At 53.5% G+C, this 24,634-nt stretch overlaps 1 protein-coding gene across 1 annotated transcript in view; it reads left to right on the plus strand.

The window, feature by feature from the left end:
* Positions 1–320: 320 nt before the first annotated feature.
* Positions 321–24,634, plus strand: part of GLP1R (glucagon like peptide 1 receptor) — a 32,830-nt gene continuing 8,516 nt past the window's right edge. Inside the window, exons 1-7 of the mRNA XM_045844242.1 lie at positions 321–444; positions 8,040–8,136; positions 8,918–9,025; positions 16,285–16,403; positions 16,766–16,872; positions 20,445–20,598; positions 21,144–21,303. Coding sequence (XP_045700198.1) covers positions 367–444; positions 8,040–8,136; positions 8,918–9,025; positions 16,285–16,403; positions 16,766–16,872; positions 20,445–20,598; positions 21,144–21,303 — 823 coding nt within the window. The 5' untranslated portion in view covers positions 321–366. The remainder of the gene's footprint in view (positions 445–8,039; positions 8,137–8,917; positions 9,026–16,284; positions 16,404–16,765; positions 16,873–20,444; positions 20,599–21,143; positions 21,304–24,634) is intronic.

Genomic DNA, 24,634 nt, shown 5'->3' on the forward strand with positions numbered 1-24,634 from the left:
CCGGTGTCACCTTGGACGAGTCCCAGGCGCTCCTCCGACCTCAGTTTCCTTTGCGGTGCCTCGAATAGGTGGCGGTGGTTTAGCTCTCCTTAACCAGGGGCACCTGGGAGGAGGGCGGGGTGCGTGGGTGGGGATGAGGACGCAGGACCCTGCACCTCCCGACCCGGACGGGCTGAGCGGCGCGGCCGGGCTGCGGGGTGTCGGTCGCCGGGGCGGAGGGCTGGGGACCCTGCCTGGCCCCTCCCGCGGGCGGGGCGGCCCCGCGCCGGCTCCTCCCCCGCGCCCGGCGCTCGGCGCCCGCCAGGGATTAGTCGCAGCGCGCGGTTCCGCAGGTGGCAGCGGTGGCCCAGTCCTGAGCGCCCCGCCATGGCCCGCGCCCCCGGGCCGCTCCGCCTGGCACTGCTGCTGCTCGGGACGGTGGGCAGGGCAGGCCCCCGCCCCCAGGTGAGGCCGCGGGCCCCGGGAAGGGGGGCGGAGGTGCCGTAGGGTCCTGGCAAAGGCGGTGGGACTTGAGAGAAACTCCGCGACCGCAGGGGGAGGGAGCCGAGACCTCCTGGGATGCAGGGACTGCGGAGCCGGCACCCTGGGCTGGGTGCCCGAGGTGGCTTGGCAGCCGAGGTGGCTTGCCCAGCGGGCGACCGCCGCCGTCCCAGGCGAGGCGCCCGCTTCCTGGCCGCCCCGGCCCCTCTGCCTGCGAGCCAGCTGCCCCGCGGCCGCGATGCGCTGCCGACTTCTGCACCGCGTCTCCCCAGACACTTTCCCAACTCCTCCTTGGAAACCGGGCCAGCCGCCCTCCCCTTGCCCCAGCTCGCTCCCTCCCACTGCGCCCGACCCCTGCCCCGCAGTGCCTACCCCCAACCTGCACGCTTGCTGGTCAGAGACCCCAACAAGACTCTGGGAGCGCGAAAGGGCCAGGGTGTGGACACCCTGCTCCATTACCCCTTACCAGCCCCCCAGCACAGGCTTTGACTCATAGCCCCAGGGACGCAGCTTGTTGTCCTTCCTGGTGACCTCCCAGATGGGACTTGTCGCACACCCCCCTCCCTCCACACACCTCGCCCGCTGCCAGCCCCTGCTGCAGACAGGCAGGAGGCTCCCGCTCCTGCAGCCAGACTCCCCATACACTAGCCTAGGCCCCCACTGGACCCCTGGTTGACAACACACACCAGAGCACAGGCTGAGACACAGATACCTTGGCCTCCTGCATGCCACTGGAGAGCAGGCCACAGGGAGGACCTCTGAAGCCCCTCTTCTTGGCCTTCACTGTCTTACCTGTCTTTCCTGTCTCCAGGCTCTGGCTCTGGGGGCTGTGGTCAGCCTGCTTTTGGGAAGGGGAGTTGCCAAAGATGCTGTGAGATGCCTGAGCAGAGAGGAGGCACAGGCTTGGGGTTCCTGCCCTGTGTCAGGAACTGCCTCTTCCCATCCTCTCCCATTCCTACCCCCAGACCTAAAGAACCCAGAGCTTCGGGGACTGGGCCCACACAGGCCTTGAAGTGTGTCCCAGCACAGGTGGGAGGCAGGATCGGGGCCACTGCCCTGGGAGGGCCTAATCTACCCCTTGACAATCCAGATGTGGGGACACATGTGCCTCCCAGCTAAGGTTCCAGCACCTTTTCAGCCCTCAAACTTCTTCCCAGGTTCCCTCCCTCTCCCTGCCCTCCAGCCAGCTGCCCGCCCTAGTGCAAGAGACACCTTTGCCTCCCACAGTGTCTCCCCCAAGACCCTCAGCTGGGCCTTGGCTTTCCTGGTGCACTTGGGATCTTTCTGGAGCCAGGACTACAGACCAGTTACGTGCTTCTCTCTCACCTTGGACTCCTCCCCTGGCTGAGAAGGGATGGGATGGGGTTTGCAACCTGCTCCAGACCAAGTTTGCAGACTGGTTTGGATTAAGGGAAGAGGAGAGGTTCTGGGGGCTGCCTGTCTTCTCCCCAAAGCGCCTTCCTTTACCCAGAGGAGAGGGGCTCGTTGAACCTGCCCTTTCTTCTAATCCCCTCATTCCTCAACCCCGGGCCAAGGGCAAAAGCCAGAGATGTCTTGGCACCATAACAAGGCTGAGAGGCAGAGGAGGGTAGGATGAGCCAGGCTCTGAGCAGAGAGGGTGGAGCCTCAGGGTACGCTCTTGTAGGGGGACCTGAGCATCCCTGGCTGCCATAGAGATCTGAGGGACAGGGACTTTGAGATTAGACTGCAATAATTGTGACACAACTTCATGCCCACATGTAATATTCTAATAAATGGTAAATTTTGCATTCTGTTTTCTATTCATGAGGTTGGCAAGACTAGAGGTACTCCATGCCACTGATGAGGGGACAAAAGCTCAGAAAAGAAAGACGTGTTCCCTGTGTAAGGTGACCCAGCTGGTCAGGAACAGAGAGGATCATGGGGTCCGCAGCTGGGCTCGTGCCCAATACCTGCCTACCCGGGTGGGACTGGAGGAACGTCAGAGAGTGAGAGTTCCGCCGTCACGTCTGGCCAGGCTGGAAGCAGCTTCCCTGCAGGCAGACTGTGGCTAAATTGAGCTCTGAAGAAGGGAGCAGAGGCCACGCTATTGCTGCTGGGAAGGACCATCCCCTCCCCTATTCCTTACTTTCCCAAGAGCCCTGTGAGGAAGCTGTTCTGCAGGGGGACAGGCAGGCCCTTGACACCCAAAATTACCAGACAAACCTGGGTTCACATATTGAGTCTGCTATTAGCTGGCAATCTTGCAGAGGACCGCTGACCGCCTGGAACCTCAGTGTCCTCCTCTGTAAATAGGGACTACAGGCTCTCCCACACAGGACCGTGGAGAGGACTGAGACACTGGCACCTGAGGCAGCAGCTTCTGTCACTTGGCAGAACTGACCCATTCATCCTCCGGAACCTGGAAGCCTTCTCCAGGGCAGCAGGATAGGGCTTGGAGAGGGGCTCTGGGAGGCCCCGGGTCCGCACTCCCCTGAGGGGTGGCGGGAGTCCCGGGTGCATAGTGTCCAGCATGGACATTGTTCTGAGCAGGGTTTGCTCCTGCACATGGACCTAGGGGGGTGCTGGGGCAGGAACAACCAGGAAATCACATCCTGCCCTCTGGTGCCACCTGGTCTATGCAGATTCCTCTGTGTGTGTGTGTGTGTGTGTGTGTGTGTGTGTGTTAGAGAGATACAGAAATAGAAGCAGGGAGGGAGAAACAGAAGGAGACAGACAAGGGGGTGAGGGCTGTGTGGGCCTGTCTCTCTGTGTCTTTGTACATGACCCTGTATGACAGTTTTCTTGTGTGCGATACATCTCAGCATGTAATTGTGTCTGACGGTGTATATGTCTTTGTGACTTCATGTGTGATACTGTGTCAATGGGAAGGTGTGTGTATGTGACATCTTTGTGTGTGACTGGGTATCTGCCAGCATGAGCCCGTGTGTGGGTGACAGAGTGCTTGTCACAGAGTGTGTGGCTGTTTCTCTGTATGTGTGTATGTGACAGTGTGAGTTGAGAATATGTTAGTTGGGGGTGTGTGTGTCTTGAGGACAGTGTCTCAGCATGTGAGTGTGTATCTGACTGTGTGTGTGTGCCAGAGGGCCTCTGGGTCGTGTCTCAATAAGTAAGCATGTCCGTGTGTCCGTGTGTCTGGGTGAGGAATGTTGTGCGTGTGGGAATGTGTGTGCCGTTTTCCTTTCCCTGTCGTTCAGCTCTTGTATCTGGAACCTTTAAGACAGAAAAAAGTGAGGGCGGGGGCTGTCTCAGAGCCAGGGGTCAGAGAGCCACACCCCTCCAGGGCACGGGGGCCAGTAGTTTGGGCTCTGGGAAGTGGCCAGAGAGGAAGGAGCCTTGGGGTCCTGGAAGGAGCCCTCCTTCTTTCTTCTTTTGGGAGGCCCTCTCCCATTTTTCCCACCTTCGTGGCCTAGGGAGGCAAGGTCTCGTTCCTCCTTCCCTTCAGTCAAAATGGTACCTAGAAAAGGAAAGAATCTGAAGAAACTGCAGGAGGAATTTTTCAGGTTAGCAGCCAGTCTTTGGAGAGGGTGCCTTTCCGGGGTGTGGGTGGGGACACCCAGCATCTCAGGAGTTTCCCACCACTCCACCTACATCCTTCTTCTCTGCTCCTCACACTGCCCACTGCTACAGGGCTCGTCAACTCATAAGGCTCTTCACCGACTTTGTCTGGCTGGATCTGTGCAGGGGCTCTTTGAGAGCAATGATGCGCCCATATTATAGGTGAGAGAGCTCAGGCCCCAAAAGATGCAATGTGTCCCTTCGATCCCAGCTGAGATTTAAGCCAAGCGGTGGGGAGGCCAGAGGTCCTGGGAGTCATCCTGTTCTGTGCTTGCACACCATTCCCTCCCGGCATCCTTTGTTACCTCCTGCTTCCTCCCCAAACTCCTGAATCTGAGAGACACCCCCTCCTATTGTAAACTTCATACCATGTGCCTTCACCCCCCTCAGAGAGATCCCATGAAGCCTGGCAAGTCCCAATTTTTAAAACTGCCAGCTAGACCTCACCTAGGCCCACAGGCCCCCTCATGGCTGCCCTGTGTTCTGGGCCAGCTCTGCTGCCCTGTGAGGGGAAGGGGCACCGACCACTGCGTCCTCCCCGCCACCCAGCTGCCCCAGCCCCGCCTCACCAGTCTTGGAGCAGGGCCTCATAGCACAGGAAGATGAAATGCAGTCGGGGCTGGTGGTCAGAGCCTTGTCCCCCCTCACTGTTTCCTGCCCTTGGGCATGGAGTCCCCAGTGTCCCCACTTGGCTTTGCCACCAGCTATGGTCGCTGCTGGAAGATGTCACAGATTAAGCAGGTGATTGGTGCTTGGTGTGAAGAGTTTGTTGATCCTAAAAGTGGTGGAGGGGTGGGGTGCAGACTCCCCAGGAAACCAGGCTGCTTGTTCCTCTCTTTCCTCCCCCGTAAACAGCAGAAACTGTGAGAGCGGCTGCCACCGACTGTGCATTTTCCCTGGCCCAGGGGCCACTGTAAGCATTAACTCACCTGATCCTCGAAACAAGCCTGGGTGGGTAGGGACTGTTATTTCCATTTTGCACATGTGTAAACTGAGGCTAGAAGTTAAAACTCTTGCACAAGTCACAGACTTAATTTATTGGGGATTAATTTATTAATTCAGTGTCAGGCCCAGGTCTGGGCCCAAAGCCAGGGCTGTTCCCCTCCACTGTGTTAACTGAGCTCACCTGAGCACCTGGGCCCAGCCGCACTGGGTGGCCACCAGCCCCATCCCAGACCGGATCCTCGCCTCTGTCCCGGGCTCTTCCCGCTGCTCTCTTCCTGCCCCGGTGAGTCCTCCTGAACATCATTCCAAGGCTTTCCCCTGCTCCCCAGACCATCAAGGTCCCTACCTGTACCTTCGTCCCTGCTGGGTTCTTCTGCTGAACCCCTTGCTAGCTCAGTCTAACCCCCACCCGCCCTTAATTCACCTCCAGCTCCCCATCCCCGTGGGGTCTCCAGTCTATACTGAGCCTGGCCCCAGCCACTCCCTGAGCACTCCCACACACTGCCTTCTCTGTTGTGTCCTGCAGACCTCACCCCACCCACGAGTGAGGGACACTTCCTGGCCTGGGGATTCTCTCAGACCAGAGCTGTGTCCTACATCTTTGTGTTCCTGTGTCTGCCCATCCTTCCTGATTGCTCCCCAACACCGCCACCCAGAGTCTGACACATTCTGGCTTCCATGGATACCGGGTTGGGGAGAGGCCTGTGGCCCAGGTGACTTGTTGGGGAGGGGGAGGAGCAGTACTGGGAGCCCCCATGCTGGTGCAGGAAGATGACAGGATCCCCACTGTCAAGAAGCTCTGTTTGAGGGGAGAGACAAAGACCCTGTTCTTACTTGTCTCTGCATGTTCTCACCACACTTTACTTTTTAAATTTATTTTTAGTTATACTTGACATATGATATTATATTAGTTTAGGAGTACAACATAGTGATTTAACATTTATATAACTTATGACATGATCACCACAACAGTCTAGTGACCATCTGTCAAAGTATGTGGTTGTGATGATATTATTGATTCTATTCCTTATGCTGTAAGTTATGTCCCCATGATTTCTTCATCTTATAACTGAAGCTCCAGTCTGAAGGGAGACATGACCCTGCCCTCAGGGAGCCCCAGTCTGAGGGAAACCCAGCCCAGCTCTCAGGGACCCCCAGTCTGAGGGGAGACATGGCCCCTCCACTCAGGGAGCCCATTCTGAAGGTAGAGGTAGAGCAGGTGCAGGGCTGCCTGTGTGTTGAAGCTCCCTGGGGTGTTGGTGACCAGGCTGGACTTCAAGGTGCTGACCTTAGCCTTTAACCCCACATCCCCTCCCATCCTGAGACTTCTGGTTTCCATCGGCTTCCTTGTCCCCGCTCACTGGCCCAGATGTACCTTCTGCCCCAGTTCCCAGCAATGACCTTGCTTCCTGCCTGTTTTCCTCCTAGAAAGACCTATCAGGGGAAATGTCCCAGCCTCTCTACCCTCCCACTCAGGCAGCTGCTGCATTCAGGGGCTGGGAGAAGAAGGAAAAGGGATTTGGGGGCGGAGCTACCACACCCACTTCAGTGAAGACTGCACAGACCCCTCAGTTGTAGCTGAAATCATGCCACTGCCTTTGCTGTTGTTGAATTTGATTCTTTGTTTATTTTATTTATTTATTTAACAAACACACTTGAACTTTGCCCTGAGAATAGCTCCATCCTTCAGGTAGCCCATGTGGCCTCAGCACACTTACTGCAGGAAAGTAGCTGGGGCTCAGGCAAGCTTGGTCCCTCCCTGGGGATTCCTGTGGGGCAGGGACCAGCACGTGACAACCTGTGTCTTTTATGGGCAGTGTTTCACAAACCAGGACTCGGCTACAACGTGGGTAGGATTACTTAAAAACCAGATCCAGTCCATGCTTAGGGCACTACCCATCAAGGATGCGAGCTTCTAAAAACAAGCTATTTTGATTTCAGCACACGCGTATATTTTGTAATTTCAAAAAGTGAAGTTTCGTCTTCAATTTTGTATAGGTCCTAAATTGTATACAGGAGTCTTCCTGGTCATCTCAGCATCTGCTGAGGGGCAGCCTCCACATGAGGAACATTTATCATCTTAAGCCTGTTCAGAAAATAAAATATAAAATAAAATTAAATAAAGAAATAAAGTAAAGAAACAGTCCCAAGACATATCTAAAGGAAGTACACAAAAATGTTCAGAAGGGACCATTCTCACTTTGGTGGGTCCATTTGGGTCTCTGTGCTAAAAAGCCAGTTCTGTTACCTTACCTGAAAATTGAGGTTTGTATTCTTTGATTCACACATGGGGGACCCGTCCCATTACAGATCTCATCTCCGAGTTCTGGAACTTTTCTGACTCCTTCACCACATGCCCTCAGGTCTCCTCCCTGTCTAGTTGATAGAAGCTCAGCTGAATATTGATTTGTGTTGTTATGTTAAAAGGGGACACTGGGGGGTTGTGCTGCCCCCCCCCCACCTGATTGCTTTGTGTGGGAGGAATCTAATTACCAGGCTCCGTGGCATTGAGTCCCGCCACACTCACCACCCCGCAAGTACTCCAGCACAGTCACTGTTCTGGGGGACTGCAGGGTCTAGCCTTAGCTCTGCTCCCTGGGGTGCTGTGTGGCCTTGAATGAGTCCCTCTCCCACACTGAGCCTGCACTTCCCCTTCTGGAATGGTTGAAAGTGTGAGGATTTTGTGGGCTGGCCGACTGGGTCCTGGAGAGGAGGCCCTGGCAATCACGAAGGCTGGGTTTCTCAGGAGCTTTCCCTTAGGTGGGGTGGGGTGAGAGTGAGGTGAGGTGAGGTGAGAGTGACACCCACTCTCCCCTCCCTCCCCCCGACTCATCCCCTAGCAACGTCGAGTTAGTAGACATTTGCTGGGCACTGCCACGCATGAAACTGTGCTCCAGTCCCCTGGGAAGGATAAAGATGTAAAAACATCCCTCTGAAGCGTAACTTGTTCCCTCCGCCTCGTGGAGTTTGAGGCCCTAAGGTCTCCTGGACACCCAGAAACCAAGTGTATTGGGGGTTGGGGTTAGAAAAAAGGTTGACTGGAACCAAAGGGCCCCCCATTTCTGTCTTCTCCCCAGGGTGCCACTGTGTCCCTCTCCGAGACAGTGCAGAAATGGCGAGAATATCGACGCCAGTGCCAGCGCTTCCTGATTGAGGCTCCACCCCCAGCCACAGGTGAGTCCAGGTGGGGCCCTCACCTGGCTAACTGCAAGGAGGCTTTGAAGGTCCGTCCCCAAGCCTTGGTTGGGCATCATATGCCTCTCTAGGATGCCACATCTGCCCTGTGCTTCGGATGTCATCTTGCTGCTGTCTATTTCCCCATGTCCCCGGCGTGGGCCCCTCAGGAGCAAGACCTGGCCTATCCATTCTTTGTCTTCCTCAGCACTTCCCAGTCTGCACAGGGGCTGGAGGCCCAACCAATGTATTTATAGGAATAACTGTTTTGAGGGGCTGGAGGATGGGGGGTGGTTTTTAAAGAGCACAGGATAGGAGACTGACAGGCCTGAGTTCAAATCCTGATCCTGCAATCATAACACAGTGATCTTAGGAAGGTTATAGCAGCCACGTAACCTGCCATTGCCCCCCATCTGCGGTGTATAATTTAAGAATAGTCCTGTGGGGATTGCTTATTGAGCACTTACTATGCTCAGGTTATCTATGTAACATACATCATCTGTCCCCACAAAGTCCTGTGGAACCTGGATCACCCCCATTTTACAGATGAGGGAACAGAGAGAGATTAAGTAACTTGCTCAAATTCCCACTGCTGGTAAGTGGCCTAGTCTGCTTGCATGGCACCTGCTGGGGGGGTAGAGTGCTGGGCATACAGAAACTGCTCAGCAGAGGTTAGCAGAGCGGAGGTTTCTGCCCCACCAGCTGCCAGCCCCTGGGTGGGGGGCGGGGGGGGAAGTGCCTCAGCCACGCCAGAACTCAGGACCATTCCCCCTGCACCCAGGCCTGTTCTGCAACCGGACCTTCGATGACTATGCCTGCTGGCCGGACGGGCCACCTGGCTCCTTCGTGAATATCAGCTGTCCCTGGTACCTGCCCTGGGCCGACAGTGGTGAGTCCCCTCCCCCACACATGGACCACCCTTCCCGTGTCCAGGAGGCTGGAGGTGGGGGGTGGAGTTGGAGTGGGGTGCACACTGTTTCCTTGCCACTGGGACACAGCCTTCCCCACCCCAGAGGCCCTTTGGGCCTCCTTAATGGTGTCCGTAAGGGGAAGGGGCAGCAGGGGGTATCTGATGTAACGTGGGCCTGAGGCCTATGCAGGCAGGTAGGTGGCGGGAGAAGTGTAGGGTCTGATTTAAGGGAGAAATGTGAGCCCTTCATCCAATAGTCAGGAGAGGAGCCAGGTGGGAACAGATCCTGGAGTTTCAGGGAGGGGCATTACCCAGAGGTGTCATTGCGCTGGTGTGTGTGTGTATGTATGTGTGTGTGTGTGTGTATGATAGGTGTTTGTACCTGCCCACCTTCTGACTCTTCAAGGCCTCAATAGTCAGCTGAACCCAATGGGAGGAGTGACCAGGGCATTAGTGGGGCTGTCCCTCAGGCCCTCCCAGCTCACTCCTGCCTGCAGGGGACACCTGGCCTGGGAAAGGTGTGACCAGATAAGTGAGAAGGTCACTGGAGTACAGAGACCTATGGAGGCTGCAGGGGGAGCTCTGACTGGAGGGGTACCCCCCACCCCTACCCCATCTATTTCTGGTATCAGGGGGGCTAACAGGACACAAGCACCCTGCCCCAAGGAGCTCATCTCTATAAGGGGAGAAAAGACACTGTCTTATAATAATAACTGTAGTAATAGCTGATATTTACTGAGTACCTACTATGTGCCAAGTATTACCTAAAAGCATGGTGTTCATTTAATCTTTACAACTACCCCACGGTCATATGCTCCTTGTACAGATGAGGAAGCTAAGGCCTCAGAGAGTTTAAGCCACTTGCTCCAAAGGGTGTAAATGGCAGAGCCAGCATTTGGACCCAGCCTGTGATCTTAACCACAGTGCCTTGAAGGGACCTGAGACCAAGCAGAAACCAGCCTAGATGCTAGTGTGAGAATGAGGCCATACTATGGGAAGCCAGCAGTCTTCCTGGAGGAGGTGGCCTTTTAGTGGAGCATCAGGGCGCCTGGCAGGGCCTGGCGCGAGCTTTACCTCAGACTCAGGACTGAGGTGACGTGAAGCCCCAGAAAAAGTCCTAAAGAGGCTCTCTCCTTCTGCACCCTCCAGGGACACCCGCCGCACCCTGAGGTGCACAGGGGGAGGCTGGACCAGGAAATAGGCAGGCACCTGGCTAACACACACACAGTGGCCCTTCACACTCACTTTACGTACCCGTACTCATTTAGTATTCACAACAACCCTGTGAGGCCAGTACTCTGATTATCTTCCCATTTTACAGAGGCAGAAACGGAAGCACAGAGATGCTAGCTGACTTTTCCAAGCTCGCACAGCTTGTAAAAAGCAGGATTCATTCAGGAGTCTGGTTTAGAATCAGTGTATAATTGTCACACCAGGCCTCCTTGAGTGTGTGTGCACGCACGTGTGCATGCATGCGTGTGTTCCTGGGCCTCTGCTGGCTGGGCACAGCTTGAGGGAAGCTTGAAGGAGACAGTGAGCTACTTGCCCTCTTTCTAGAGATGGGGAAGTTGAATTTTACAATCTGATAGTTCTGTTTGCCGGTGTTCTGTGTGGCTGTGTGAGCTTGAGCGAATTCTCAGACCTCTCTGTGCCTCAGCTGGCTCCCCTGGGTAAAATTTAATTTATCTCACACACCCTATTTACCTCGCCCACCTCCCGAAATACCTGCACTTTCCCTGCCTCCCAAAGGTTTGGGACGGCTGCCTGGCCAGCCTGGGCTGCGCTTCTAGACCCCCCGGAGCCAGGCTCAGGACAGGGCCCATCACTCAGCACTAAGCTGCCCCCAGCTCTGCCCGCTGCTCTTGGCTCCATCCATCACCTTTAATTTTATTTGAGCAGGAAATAGGTCCTGGCGGTGCCCGTTTATGAGCGAACACAGTTTTATTGCTTTCTGCATGAAGATAACGGCCACTGCACAGGCCCCCTGCCAGCCTCCACCCCCACCCTGACTCACCAAGCTAATTCATGCCCTTTTCTGACACTCAGAATCACCGCCTCCCCTCCCTTGTCCCTGAGTTAGGGGTCTGGCAGAGACACCCACTCGGGCTCCTACAGTGTAGTCGCTGTCTTTGGCCTGTCCTGGCCGTCCCCTGGGCAGAGGCTTGCACTGGGGGCTTCCCTTACTCCCATGCAAGGCAGGTGGGAGCAGGAAGGGCGCCATTCTAGAGCTTTCTTGGGCTGATCAGGAGTATCCTGTGAATATGGGTTAAGAGGTGGGTGGAAGGAAGGGGGTGTCTCAGGCAGGGTCCCACCAGAAACACCCTCAGCTGGGAATTAGAAGAGAATTTAGTGGCAGGGTTACTCACAGAGGCTGGGCAGGGCTAAGGGGCCAATACGGTACATAAAGCACCAAGGACTACATCTCTGGGAAGCTTTGCGTCTCTACCTCCAAGTGGGACAGGAAGTGGCTATGAGGGCCACTTTGGGGAGGGCCTGTGACTACCGACTGGATCTCAGCTTCCTGGTCTGAGCTGGAGGTCACAGTGACAGAGAGGTCACCCAGCAGTCTGAAGCCACTGCCAAAACCTCAGAATCAAGGCAAGGAGGGAGCAAGGGAGAAATACCCCAGCCTCTCTCTTTCTGCCCACCTACCTTCTGCTGGTGCCTCCCATGGGTCAAACTCAGTAGAGGTCAGAGAGCCAAAGTGATGCTGTCCACAGGGGTCAGCCTTTTGGGGCATAGAGCAGGGCAGAGGAACAAGTGACTAGAGAAAGAATAAAACTCAAAACAATTCCCAGACACCTGGGTTATGTCTGTCAGAGGCTAGGAATGCCAGTGAGAACTTAGGGGTGTGTGAATTTGTGTGTTGGGGAGAAGGGGTGACCTCTCACCATGGGGCTGAAGAAGTCAGCTCAGTAGCGCAGGAAGTGCACTGAGGGAGGTCAGAGCCATCTCTTTTGCCTGGGGTGTGTCAGGAAGGCTTCCAGACAGAGGTGACACGGGGCCAGGCCTGAAAGAACAGGCAGGTAGAGAAGGGGGGAAGAGGGTCCTCCAGGGAGGGAGGACATCCAGGCACCATCTTGGAGATGGGGCCAGGCCTCAGGGCTATACAACATCCCAGGGAAGGCTGCTGTGAAATTCTGGCCCCTTTGATTCAGGACTTGAGACTCTGGATCTCACAGAGAGGGCAGGGGCAGATAAGTTGTGGAGGGAAAGTATTCAAAGGAGATGCTTAGTGTCAACAAGATTTTCTCTGTAACCAGGGGGCCAGAGTGGCCTCAGAGAGCCTCTTGCGGCTTGAGGGCTCTCCAACAGCCTCCGTTTACCCACAAACAGCTGATCTGCTTGTTACAAAACATCCTGGTCTCATTAGCTCTACCCCCTCCTGATCTCGCTACCTGTTTGTTATCTTAGTTCTAATGATATGAGAGTCATGAAATGCTTTTAAAATGGTTTATCACTCTCTCAGGTCTTAGAAACTCTGACAGGTGCCTCCCTTGAGTCACGTTGAGTGTGGGAGCTTTCACAGCAGGCAGGGGTTGCCACAGGGAGACAGAGGCCTGAGCTTGGCTTTGGAGGAGTTCTGTCAGAGGTGGTGTCCAGAGACCCAGCCCCAGCCTCAGTGAAGGGATGCCCTTTTGAGAAATTGTGGTGGGGGCAACAGCAGGGCTGCCACTGTGACCATGATCTGAAGGCCTCCTGTGCACCAGGCTCTTCACACACTTTATCTCCTAATCCTCACACCACAGACCTGGGAAGTCATTATGGTTCCTATTTACAAATGAGGAAACTGAGACCTGAGGCATCTGCTCAAGGTCCCGTCGCTGGTTGAACGCAGAACCAGGATTTGAACTTGAGTCTGTGTAGTTCAGAACTTGAGCTTCTCTTCCTAGGCCATAATGTGATGTCCTACTCCTCACCCCCACCTGCACCCCAAGCTGATGCCTTCAGTTCTAGCCCTGCCTTTGCCTGCATTCCACCACTTTGGGGAGGGCCTGTGACTACCGACCGGATCTCAGCTTCCTGGTCCGTAAGATTGCCCCCCACCGCCCCCCTTCATCCTTGCCACTGTTTGTCGTTGCCAGGGTGCTGGAGTTAATGGATTCATGAGCAGCTCTCTGCAGCCCTGTGTCCACGTGGAAGGGTGGCTGTTAGCTTGATTACAGACGCCGCTGTAGTTTCCGGGAGGGGAAGTGTTTAATAGGGGGTTTTATTTCCAACACCAGGGTCTGACTTAATGAAATATCCCTGGGCCTCCTGGCATGCGGCCGGCTGCCTCTGGTGTTGACAAGACCAAAGCCAAGCCCCTGGCTGATTTACCAGCAGCTCTTGGGCCAGATAAAGCTGAGCCGATAAGCAGGGCTGTGCCTGGACCCACTCCACCCCCAGCCATGATGGGTGTCTGGGGACCATAGCCCAGCCAGGAACCAGCCCTGGCTTTTAATATTTGCTACTGCTGAAGGATAATTGACAGCCACCCTCATATAGACTCTCAGGGACGTGGTGATCCCTAACGCTCTGCCAGTAACACACACATCTGTCTGTGCGCATACCACCTTCCCATCCTCCCAGATGGCCCTGAACGAGAGCCTGGAAATGATGCTGCCTGTGGAGGGTCTGCACTGGCAAGAGGACCTGCTGGGAGGGTACTGAATGTTGGCCAGTGCGAGCCTCAGGAAGGGCAGGAAAGAAATGGCACAAGGCCATTGTTGACTGTTAGCAGTGAGTGGGGCTGCTAACTTTTGGCTCTTGGAGGCAAAGATCTGGGGGTGTTAATCCTGACTCTGCTGCAGCCTGGCTGGCCGATTTTGGGCAGGTCACTTGGCTTTCTTAGAGGCTCCATTTCTCCACCTGTAAGATAGGATTAACTGTGCCTACCTCCTCAGGTGCTTGTAATGCTCAAAGGTGTCAACAGCAGGTGTTCAAAACAGATCCTGTGAGTGCACAGCCTGCAGATAGGGTGTGTAAAGGGGCAGGACGAGTGGGCACCAGCAATTGCGCAGTGCCAGGCTCTGAGCCAGCTGCGGCGTGAGGTAGTATCAGGGTCACACTGCTGCAGGCTGAGTCCTGGGTGAGTGAGCTGTTTGATGGTTTGTGCCCTGTGGCTGTGTCCTCTCCCTCCCCAGGCCCTCTGCCTCCCTCTTTTCTCACCCCAAATGGGCTGCCAGAGAGGCTCTGACATCAGTCTCATTCCCCATGGGTCAGCCCAGATCCCCAGCACCACTCTGGGGTTATCTACCACTGGTTTGTCCAGAAAAAGACTTGACCTCTGATAGGAAATTCCAGGCATCCACCCAGCAGATAAGAGACACATCTGGGGGGCATTCGGGGCCTGAGATGACCCTTCAGTCGCTAAAATCAGACCACGTGCTGCCCTTGCTGTGCCTTTGTCTTTGCCTGATTTTGCTCATAAATGCATTAGGGGGTACTGGACATAGCTCTTCTCGCTGCTGAAAGTTCTGCCATTACACTCTCAGGTTTTCGTTTCTCTTCCAGGTGAAGGTCTCTTTTAAGTGCGGGGCTGTCTAGCAGCGAGGCTGCAAGCTGACTGACCTCGCTCTATTACTAGATACGCCTGTCTCGTGAAGGGGGACCTGGTTCGGGGTTTGCTTATGGCAGGGAGCAGGAGAAACAAGGAGAGCAAGCAGGGAGGCTGCCCTGGAGGACTGGGGGGTCAATGTTAGGGAGTTCAAAGGTCTCACTGACAGGCCCTGCAGGTGCCTGACAGGGTGGGAAGATGGCTGTCACCAGACCCTGCAGTGAAGGTTCCTGCAAATTACAGTGGTCGGGGGTGGGGTGGAGGGCTTGTGGACTGTGAAACAGCCCCTGTCGTAATGACCACATCCCTCCTAGGCCACAGTGATGTAGCCTCTTGGGCCACAATGCTCCCACAGACAGGATTCTCATGGCCACCTCTCCACCTGCAAACCTGCGCAGCCACTGCCACCCAGAGCTTTGGTGGCATGTCCGTTCTCTCTCCTTCACTCTGCTCCTTCCTCCCCCGGCTGGGGAGGCTAGTCTTTAAACCTTTTAGTCCTTTAGAATTTTTAAATCTCTTAAAATCTGTACTGACTCCAGCTTCCCTCCTTGATCACCCTATGCTACTGACTGCCCCTCCCCATTTTGTCCCCAGTTTCCTGGCCCTGGGGTCACACTCATTCTCATGCAGGGAGATCGCAACCCTTTATCCCCTCTTGCGACTTCACAGCAAACCTGGGCCGCACCACAGGTCTCCCTGGGGAGGTGGACAGTGGGGCATGGCCCTGGGGGACTGCCTCAGCATCAGGTGCTAGCCAGGATGTAAGTGAATGGGCACAGCTCAGAGGGCCTGTGTTTGATCTCTCTTGGTTTGCATTTGTGCTCTTCCTTTTTGAGCTCATTTTAGTTCTTATTCTGTGAGCATCTTGGTTCCCTAAAGCCAGGAAATGTGCTTCTTTCCTCCTTCAGGAGACAGTTCCTTGACAACAGGGCCATGTCTCCCCTCAGACTGGGGCTCCCTGAGGGCAGGGCTGGGTCCCCCTCAGACTGGGGCTCCCTGAGGGCAGGGCTGGGTCCCCCTCAGACTGGGGCTCCCTGAGGGCAGGGCTGGGTCTCCCTCAGACTGGGGCTTCCTGAGGTCAGGGCTGGGTCCCCCTCAGACTGGGGCTCCCTGAGGACAGGGCTGGGTCCCCCTCAGACTGGGGCTCCCTACTTCAGGGCCTCATCTCTTTCTTCTTCTTAGGAGCTCCCTACCCACTCTTCCTCAGGTGTGCTCCGTGCAAGGAGTGTTGGATGGAGATCTCAGGACTGAGTCCTGAGACTTAACTCACAGCAGGTGGTGCTCAGGCTATTAGGGCCACTCCTGGTCCACAACAGACCTTATCAGTAGTGTGATTTGAGGCTTGGGACAAGGACACAGAAATAGGATAGTTATGTCCTCTCAAAGATAGGGCTTCATCAGATTGTTACAATGTAGCCATGAGGAAAGGTTGAGGGCAGGGAAGGTGGCTCACACCTTGGGGACTGCCTTTCCTGTCTCTGAACCAGATGGGCATATGGCAAACCAGGAAGGCGTGTGTGTGTGTGTGTGTGTGTGTGTGTGTGTGTGTGTGTGTGTGGCAGGGGGGCGGTTTATGTAAGAAGTGTTAACTAACTCCAAGAGGTCAGTCCAGGGGGATCACTGTGCCCCCCACCATGGAGTGGATTGAGAGGTATGTGGCATTGGGCCAAGGCTTAGCTCACACGTGTCTCCACCCCAGTGCTGCAGGGTCACGTGTACCGGTTCTGCACAGCTGATGGCCTGTGGCTGCACAAGGACAACTCCAGCCTGCCCTGGAGGGATGTGTCAGAGTGTGAGGAGTCCAAGCGAGGGGAGAGAGTGAGTTGAACATAGAGTCTCTGAGCCCCCGAGGGGTGTCAGGGTCCCAACTTCATTGGAGCAGGGACCCTGGGCACTGGGTATGGTCATTGTCCATCCCACTGCCTGTGGGGACTTTGAACACCATGCTTTCTGGACAGAGGTGGCGTGTGTTCACCTCTGACCTTGAAACATGGTCCTGGAAATCTGGAGACCATCTTCATCTTCTTCTGGAGACCATAGTTTATTCTTCTTCTTAGTTCTCAGGTGCCTGGTGGGGCCAGACTTGGGGTCCCACTTCTACCCCATTTCATGGGAAAGAAGCATGTGGGAGAGGGGGGCATGGGGTGCCCCAGGTACACTGTGTCCCTGTGTGCACACAGAGCCCCCTGGAGGACCAGCTGCTGTCCCTTTACATCATCTACACAGTGGGCTACGCGCTCTCCTTCTCTGCCCTTGTCATCGCCTCAGCCATCCTCCTCGGCTTCAGGTAAGGGGCCTGGGGCCTCATCTCAACTCCCTGCTCTGTCCCCGGATACAGGAGGGAACACCAAACCAAAGGAACAGTGCGGCAGGTTCTTCTCTTAAGAGGTCTCCGGAGAGCTCACACCATAGAATATGAGGCTGAAAACACGGGATCTGACGCTATGTGCTCAGTCTAATCTCTACGGTTTAATGTGTGCATTTAATGATACTGTAAAAAAGGAAAAACAAACACTACATGTACACACAAAGCCTCCTCCCCAGACCTTAACAGTGGATGGTAGAATTAGGGAAGTCCTATCCAGGAAGCATGTGTAACTCAAATAATCAGGAATTTAGTTTTAGACAAAACCTCAGGGGTTTAGAGATTCTGCTCTTTGGAGCTTGTCAGCCCCCCTAGAACGGTCTTCCTAGATGAGCCTCCTCCAGAGTACCAGGTTCTTCCCACTCCCTCTGCACCTGGTAGGGATGGCCAGGGGGCTGGCTTCAAGGGCAGGAGGGATTCTGAGGGCAGGGAGCTCAGGATTCCCATCAGCAGGAACAGGAGAGGCGGCAGCCTTCCTGTCTCCCCGTGGTACCTGGCACAGTCAGTGCTGGGCACACAGTCAGTGCTCAGTGCATTCACTCAAGGAATGCATTTTATTATGAAGCATTTCAGTGATTCGAAAACACAGTGGCTGATACTGTGATCCCATGCACATACCGTCCAGCCTGAGAACCACACAGTTATGCTTCCCAGGGTAATGCTCCTCCCTGCCGTGTCTCCGGAGAGAGAATCCCTAATGGGGCTGCTTACCAGGCATCTCTCTATGCTTTTACCGCATTTGTAAGTATCTGTGAAAACATATAGCCTGACTTTTGCTTACTTTTCATGGCATATTGGGCATATAATCTGCAATGTTATTTTTGGCCCGACAATGTTTTTCTGAGATTCATTCATGTTGACACAGGTAGTTCTGCATCATTCATTTTAACTGTCACTCTGCACTCCATTGTATGATATAGCACAGTTTATTTCTCTCTTATTCTTTTAGTGGACATTTGAAGTTTTTCTCTTCTGAATTATAAACCTTGTTACAATGAACATTCTTACCTCTGACCCCTTGTGCATTTCTCCAGGGGCACATACCTCTGAGTAGACTCACCTAATCTGAATACTGCATGCTTTTGCAAATTATTAGGTGTTGTTAAGTTGCTCTCCAAAGCGATCATACCAGTTTGCCCTCTTACCAGTAGTAAATGAGAGTTCCCTTCCCTTAATATCCTCACCACTATTTAGTATTTTCAGACCTAATTCTTGCTAATCTAAAGTATGTGAAATATCTCATTATGATTTTAATTTGCATATCTCTGATTCCTAGAGAGAGCAGCATTTTTTAAAATGTTTTATTCTGTGAATTGCTCGCTTGTAGAATGGCTTACTTTTTACTGGCTTTTTTTGGGTTTTTATTCTTATCTTAGGTATTCATTGTATATATAGTCTAGATACCAAACCAGGAAATGTCCTCTCTTAGTCTGTGGTTTTTTGTTTTTTTTTTTCACTTACTATGGTGGCTTTTATGCACGGAAGACCTTAATTTTATTGAAATGAAATATATCAATTTTATCTGTTTTTATTGATAAACAAAATTCATCAATGAATGTTATCATTGATAAAAATAATTTCATCAGTTTAAATGGTGATTTAAAAATTACCATTTTTTGCCCTGGCCTGTTGGCTCAGTTGATTGGAGTATTATCGTGTACACCAAAAGGTTTTGGGTTCAATTCCCGGTGAGGGCACATACCTAGGTTTCAGGTTCAGTCTGTGGTCAGGGCACATAAAGGAGGCAACTGATGCATGTTCCTCTCTCACATCAGTGCTTCCCTCTCTCTCTTTCTCTCTCTCTAAAATCCACAAGCATATATTTGGGTGAGGATTAAAAAAGTTATCACATTTTCTAAAGACTAAATTTTGTTATGGTCTTGTTTGAGAATCTTTCCTTATCCTGGGGTCATAAGTTTTACCATCCCTTATGGTTCTCTGATGGGTCTGGAGTGTACTTTTGTCTATGATGAAAATAAAGGTTTCATTTTCTTTTCCCATGTATGCATATAGTTCATTGTCTCAGGACCGTTTCCTGCTGGTCACCCTTTCCCCTTGGTTTGCAGTGCCTGCCCTGCCAGGCAGCAAAGGTCTGCCCTCATCTCAGAGATGCCCTCATCTCTGGCTGGGTCTGTTTCTGTATTCTTGTTCTGGTCTGTTTGTCTATGGCAGGGTTCCCTACTTTGTGGTTCTTTAGGAGTGTCTGGACTAATCTCAGCCCACTGCTCTTCTTTATAAGTTTCTAAACTTCATTTTTAAAAAGCCCAAAACTCTTAGAATTTTTGTTACAGCTATTTTGAATTTGCAAATGAATGTGGGAAGAATTTAGACCTTCAAGAGAGTGAGTCTTCCTAGCTATGAATGTGATATCTCTTTCATTTATTAAATCATTTTCAGTGATTTTAAGCAAGTTTTATTGTATTCTCCATAGAGATCTTGCCTATCTTGTGTTAGACTTATTTTTGGTAGCCAATTGAAAATATTGTAAATGAATTTTTAAAATCTAATTTTCGTTGGTTGCTAAACTATCTCATTAGTTCTAACAATTTGTGTGTCAAGTATCTTATTTTCTTTGAAGATAATCTATCATCTACAAATAATAACAACTTTGTTTCTTTATTCTTAGGTCTTATGCACTTTTCCCTCACCGTACTCTAGTGGCTAGGATCTGTACTTCAATGTTGAATTAATGTGTTGATAGCTTCTTAAGGCTATATGATCCTTAATTTTTTCTGATTTTAAAGGGAATGCTTCTAAAATTTCTCAGTTAAGAATGATGTTTGCTCCCAGCTTGGGTAGATAGCCCTCAGCAGTCTACAAATGCCCTTATATTTCCAGTTTGCTATGGTTTTTACATGGCCAGTTGAAAGCTATTTTTGAATTCTTACCATGTATGTGCTCTGTATGGCAGCCTGTGGGCATCAAAGAAGTGGACCCTGTCATCAAGAAGCAAAAAAAAGTCCCCATTGTGAAAAGTAATCCTCATCCCTTGAGTCACACATGACTTTATAAAAAAGAAGATGCTGGCCCTGGCTGGTATAGCTCAGTGGATTGAGCGTGGGCTGCGAAGCAAAGTGTTGCAGGTTCGATACCTAGTCAGGGCACATGCCTGGGTTGCAGGCCACAGCCCCCAGCAACCGCACATTGATGTTTCTCTCTCTCTTTCTTCCTCCCTTCCCTCTCTAAAAATAAATAAATAAAATCTTTTTTTAAAAAAGAAGAAGATGCCACAGACAGAAGGTAGAATGTGGATGGGGGGTGGGGGTGGCAGTGACCACACAGCCAAAGGCTTCGTGGAGAGGCAGGACTTGAACTAAACAAAAGGGTTTTCAAGGTTATGGGGAAGAAGGGCATGCTCAGAGGAAGGGAGACAGGAGCACGGTCCCAGAGCGAGACACGTGCCTGAGCTGTGTGCTGGCCCAAGAACCGGGGGCTGTGCGGCAGCACTGCAGGCCATCGTGCCAGGGAAGGGCCCCGCTTTCTTTCTCTCCCAGACACCTGCACTGCACCCGGAACTACATCCACCTGAACCTGTTTGCGTCCTTCATCCTCCGAGCACTGTCCGTCTTCGTGAAGGACGCGGCCCTCAAGTGGATGTACAGCACGGCTGCCCAGCAGCACCAGTGGGACGGGCTCCTCTCCTATCAGGTGTGTGGTGTGTCCAGGAAGGACCTGGGGCGGGATGGGTGGTTGGGGAAGGCTATTCTCCCCCAGCCCACCCAGGCCTGACACAAAAAAAGGCAAGAGCTGCCCAGGCCTGGTCCTCAGGAAGTCCCCAGTCTGACGGGAGAGGCAGTGCACCCGTGGGAGTCCCAGGAGGGAGGCAGGGCCCCTGTCCTTAGGGAGTTCTCAGTCTGACACAGGAGAGTGGTCTTTGAAGACAGACCTGGATTGGAAACCCAGCTCTGCCACTTACTGGCTGTATAGTTTTAGGCAAGTCATTTAACTTCTCTGAGCTTCGGTTTTCTTACCTGATTGGGGATAATATTAGTTTCTTCCACCCAGGACAGTGAGGATTCAATGAGCTGAAGCAGGTCGGGAGGTCAAGTTCTTAGCATTAGCGCTGGCCAGGTGTTAGCTCTCTTACCCTACTTCCACCGTGGCAGGCAAGCAGCTGGGGCAGGAGGGGGAGGGTGGTCAAGATAGGCAGGGGCAGAGCTGTTGTCCCCTGGAGACCCTTCCTCTGCCCCCAGGACTCTCTGGGCTGCCGCCTGGTGTTCCTGCTCATGCAGTACTGCGTGGCGGCCAATTACTACTGGCTCCTGGTGGAGGGCGTGTACCTGTACACGCTGCTGGCCGTCTCAGTCTTCTCGGAGCAGCGCGTCTTCAGGCTCTACCTGAGCATAGGCTGGGGTAAGGCCCACCGCGCCATTCATCACACCTCCCAGCCCGACCTGTGGCGTGCGGGGTGGGCGATGCGGACCCCTCTTTGAACCGCTGCCTTCAGGCTGCCCCTGCAGCACCAACTTGGTACTCAGAACACACTGCTGGGCCAAGGCACAGGGCCCACCGGACAACTCTGTCCTGGGCACAGGGCTTACTGCCCATGGGGCTGTCGAGACACTGCAGGGGTCATGGTTACCCTCCCTCATTTTCATAACCCGTCTCCCTTATGGAAGCACAGGGTTCTGCTCTGGCCAAATCCACTGCATACACCATCGGCAGTCCTGCACTGTCCTTGAGCACCACTGCTCCTAACACCCTCTGGGGACGGAACCCGCACCCAGTCAGTTCTGGGCAGCGCAGGCCCAGAGGGAAATGGAGAATCCTGGGCCTCAGGGTGGGGGGTTTCCTGGGTGGGGGCTGAGGGCTCTAGCTCTGTCACATGGTGATGAAGAGGATGGCTCACAGGAGAGCAGGGAAGGTGGCAGAAGCCAGCAGAGGGAAGGGTGGACCGCTGATGTACCTGGAGCCCAGCTGGAAATGTTCTAGCCAACAAAGTTTGCCAAGAACCATTGCATCTTTTTTTTTTTCTGTAACATTTCTGGTTGTGCTTCTGCCTCTCCCTCTGTGGGATTCCAATGAGAAAGGGGTGGGATGGGGAAGGGCCTGGGACACCCAGCAGCAGCAACTCCCCGGTCCCCTCACTACCAGAAAACAGATGCAACGGGGCTTGGTCTGGAGCGGCCAACAGGCCCCCGCTGGGATGGAGCCAAAGAGGGCCATGCCATCGGCTCCTCTCTGATCTGCCATGTGCCTGCCCTGGACCCCACAGAACACTCTCTCCAGCTTGCCATTCATCCATTTACTCCTCTCATCCCTTCATTCACCCACTGCAGGCTGCTCCCGGGGACTTCCACCTCAGTCACAGCCACCCCCCTCCCTCAGAGTCCCTTGTCCCATACTGGCTTCTGCCCCTGGGCCTTTGCAAGGCTGTCCCAGTCCAGCCCACCCCTCTGGAGGCCAAGCAGGTTGCCTGGCCCCCTGGCTCTGTGCTCTCTCTCACGCTTCATTGGTTTTTGCTGTTGTTCCTCAGCTACCTGGCTCAGTGTAGCCCCAGTGTGGAAGAGCACCTCTAAGGGAGCTTCAATGTGATCAATGTTTGAGGGCACGGAGGCCCAGGGAGGTCAGGGCCTTACGGACAGAGCAGGCGCTGGAAGTAGGCCTCCTGAATCCCAGGCTCTGGGCCCCGATGCCTGTCATGTGGTCTCTAGCCTACACTGTACCTCCTCTTCAGTCCCCTGTGGACCCAGCTGAGCAAGCGGTGGACCTAGCCTCTGTACTCAGCTCCCTGCTCCCACCCTTCCTCCCTCCTCCCTGCTGAGCCTTCCTGCTCTCCGAGGCCTCTTCACCCCACTAGAGCAGTCAGACCGGTGGCAGTGGGCAGCTGGAGAGCCCTGCAGCTAACTAGGGGCGGGTACAGGCTAGGCCATAGAGGAGAGCTCTGGGAAGGCTCTCCTCAGGGTGGGGGACAGTGTCTGTCCATTCTGGGAAACAGCGTCAGCACTGGTAGTATCTGTCACCATGGTGACCTGAGGATAGGAATAATCAAAGGGACCTTGTGATATGAGCAGTGGAGTGGGGGTGGTTGGTGGAGGACTGGTGGGAATACACAGGGCCCTGAGGTCTCTAAGTAGGAGATGGGGGAGGGGCTCCAGTCCTTTCCCACCACCTCACTCCCCTGCTCAGGGCTCGGGATCTGAGGGGGTATAAGTGCAGGAACTGGGGCCCCCCCTCTCCCATCAGAGCATCCTTTTCTTAAGGAACAAAGACAGGACAGAGAAAGTCTCAGAGAGCCATTGCGCTGTTGTGACACCAGGAGGCCTAGCCTGCATTGGTGTGCTTAGGAAACAGTGTGCACCTTCATGTGTGAGCAGAAGGATTAAAGTCAGGACTCCAGCACAGTCTGGGGAGTTCCCAAAAGGCATGTCAGCTGCTGCCACAGCCCATGGCGGCTGAGTACCCCCATAACCCCCATGAGGAGGCTGTACAGGAGGGAGGCAATTGATGGACGAGGGCCTCCTTACTTCTTGGAGCTGGTTCTGTGAGTCTTACTTAATTCCAGCTTTTTTCCTCTGGCCTATCTTGTTGATTTTCTAAACGGGAGAAAAATGAAGCCAGCAGGGAGTGTGTAATGTTTGCATGTGACAGAGCTGTGCCTGTGTTTTTAAAAAGACTCTGTTACAGAGATGGTGATGAATGAATGAAGTTCCCCAGGTCTGGTAACATGAGTGAGCTCCTCAGTCCTGGAGTGGGGCTTCTGGAAGCAAGGACAGCATGTGGCTGGGGGTGACCAAGAAAGAGGTTTCTGTATGTGTGTGTGGCTCAGGGAGTTGTTCTTGCCTGAAGACCTTCCCTTCTTTAACTGATATATTGGCTTCCTCATCATTCATTCATTCATTCATTCCATTATCATTGAGCATCTTCTATGTGGCAGACTCCACACTATATGCGGAGGGAACCAGGTGCCCTTTGGAGGGCACCTGTCCCTTGCCCAGTCTCATGAAAGCCTGTTACTAATGCAGCATGGGTGCTGAGAGGCCCATTGTATTCAAATAAATGGCCAAGGAGAGACATATCTGATGAAGCTGTGGCGTCTCTGTGTCCTCCCTCCCTGTCTGCAGTTGTCAAGCACAGCAGCTCTAGGCATATGAGCTGCTGTTGAGAGGACATCATGTGTTGAGGATCTGGATGATGGTGGCAGGAAAGGCTATGAAGTATGTTCTGCCTTGGAAATGTGCTGCTGGGGGAGGACCCCACAGCCACACATGCACATGCATCGAGCCCTTCATCCCATACAGGCATCTGTGCCCACACACCTGAATATGCACACTTTTACCTATCTCAGACACCACACCTCCAACCCTGAGAGAGGCAGTCATAAAGACAGGCATGGAGAGAGTTAGTAGAGAAAGCCATTGAGGGTGGCTGGCATGGGCATGGGATTGCAGTCCTGCGTCCTGGTCCCACCTGTACCTTCCTGAGCTCCTGATCCATTGCCATCTGTCACATGAGGATGGACAGTCCAGTTATAAGCCAGCAACACACGCTGAGCTCTCAGGGTGAGCTGAGCACTAAGGCTCTGAAGACAAACGAGGTTCTAATTGGAAACCAGTTGCATTAGTTGCCTATCACTGCAAACAAATGACCCCACAACTCAGCTGCTTAAAACAAATATCATCTTGCAGTTTCAACGGCCAGGAATCTGGGTTCAACTTAGTGGGCCTCTGGTCCAGGGTCTCCC

This window comes from Phyllostomus hastatus, unplaced genomic scaffold, assembly GCF_019186645.2.
Source record: "Phyllostomus hastatus isolate PE091 unplaced genomic scaffold, TTU_PhHast_1.1 phas_contig_40, whole genome shotgun sequence".
Taxonomy (NCBI): Eukaryota; Metazoa; Chordata; class Mammalia; order Chiroptera; family Phyllostomidae; genus Phyllostomus; species Phyllostomus hastatus.